The 1,269-nt window shown below is 41.3% G+C and overlaps 1 protein-coding gene across 1 annotated transcript; it reads right to left on the bottom strand.

Annotated features, from left to right (window-relative positions):
- Nucleotides 1-294: 294 nt before the first annotated feature.
- On the bottom strand, nt 295-818 carry LOC110037066 (probable protein S-acyltransferase 9; the record flags this gene model as incomplete). Its single annotated transcript, XM_020741641.1, has 1 exon — nt 295-818. A coding segment is annotated over one exon (524 nt), but the record flags the coding sequence as incomplete, so codon positions are not given.
- Between the last annotated feature and the right edge of the window lie 451 nt (nt 819-1,269).

Genomic DNA, 1,269 nt, shown 5'->3' with positions numbered 1-1,269 from the left:
TATCATTATGAAAGTTAGCAGAAGTACTGAAACAAGCTGTAAGCACATAAATAATGTGATGGGGGCCAAAAATAATAAGCTACACATTTGTCTTGGAGATCCACGTTTCCTAATTCACAAAAAAGAATCATTCAACATTAAAATAAAAGAAAAAAAAAAGATAATAAAAATGAAACAATAGATCAGGAGCAATACAATCAATCTAATCATGGCTCCGGAATCAATTCTCCTTGCTAAGAACATAAAGCCACTTGCTTCTATTCAGCAATTCAATCTTTTCTTTCTCCTACTAACCTCTCTTTCTCCGTCATCAAACTCCCGCTTCCCGCAGCAGCAGAAGAGTTCTTCGTGAAGATTTCAGGTGATATCTCCCAGTTGCTGCTTCTCCTCCCCCAGCTTGAATTCCTCGCATCAGTTCTTGTTATGGGAATCTCAGTTCCAGTAATCGGGACCTGCTTCTCCAAATCCGATGCGAATTCGGCCTCCGAAACGGTTCCGGGCCTCCCGCTGTCGTTTCTACGGCCGATTTCTTCGTCGAACTCCTCGATGCTGCGCCGCTGGGAGATCTTCAGCAGATCCCCGCCAATGTCGAGGTCATCTTCTACCTTCGAACGGTGGTAGCTCCCTAAATCGTCTTCGGGCTCTCCGGGGCGAACATTCTGAGCCGGCCTTGGGGCTTCTTCTTGCACCAAGGCGCGGAAGTCATTCCTCGAGGGCTTTATTTTGGTGCAGAACACCTCCATGAAGTTGTTCAGGCAACCCCGATCGTAGACATTGCGCCGACGATCGGTTCTGTAGCGGAAATTCTCGTATGTGGTCTGAAGCACAAGATGAAATGAATGAATATTCGCAACTTAAGAAGAAAGGGTTTGAAGCTTGGCAAATAATAAGGAAACAATCAAAAATAACACACATTACAAGACACTGTGAAACCATAATCCATTCCAGCATATAAAGATCATGATGAGGTGATATCATTTATTGGTAAGATGTGAAACACATAAAAATACAGCCGACACAATCCTAATATATTTACATTTCTAATATCCAAAGTTTGATATTTATACTTATAACATCTTGATGTCATAAACCTATACAATTTAAAATTATTTATAATAGCTGCGAAAATTATTTGTATAGCACCTTGATATTTATACACACATTAACACTCTCATTGCCGGTCCCAAGCCCGGATGTGAAAAATGGAGGGTTGCGTTTGTTAGTCTACAGCCACCGTAAAACTTGTCGAAAAAATCATGACATGAATCC

Source organism: Phalaenopsis equestris, unplaced genomic scaffold, assembly GCF_001263595.1.
Source record: "Phalaenopsis equestris unplaced genomic scaffold, ASM126359v1 Scaffold214362, whole genome shotgun sequence".
Classification (NCBI taxonomy): Eukaryota; Viridiplantae; Streptophyta; class Magnoliopsida; order Asparagales; family Orchidaceae; genus Phalaenopsis; species Phalaenopsis equestris.
The sequence above is the reverse complement of the archived record's forward strand: the minus strand, read 5'-3'. Positions and strand labels throughout refer to the sequence as shown.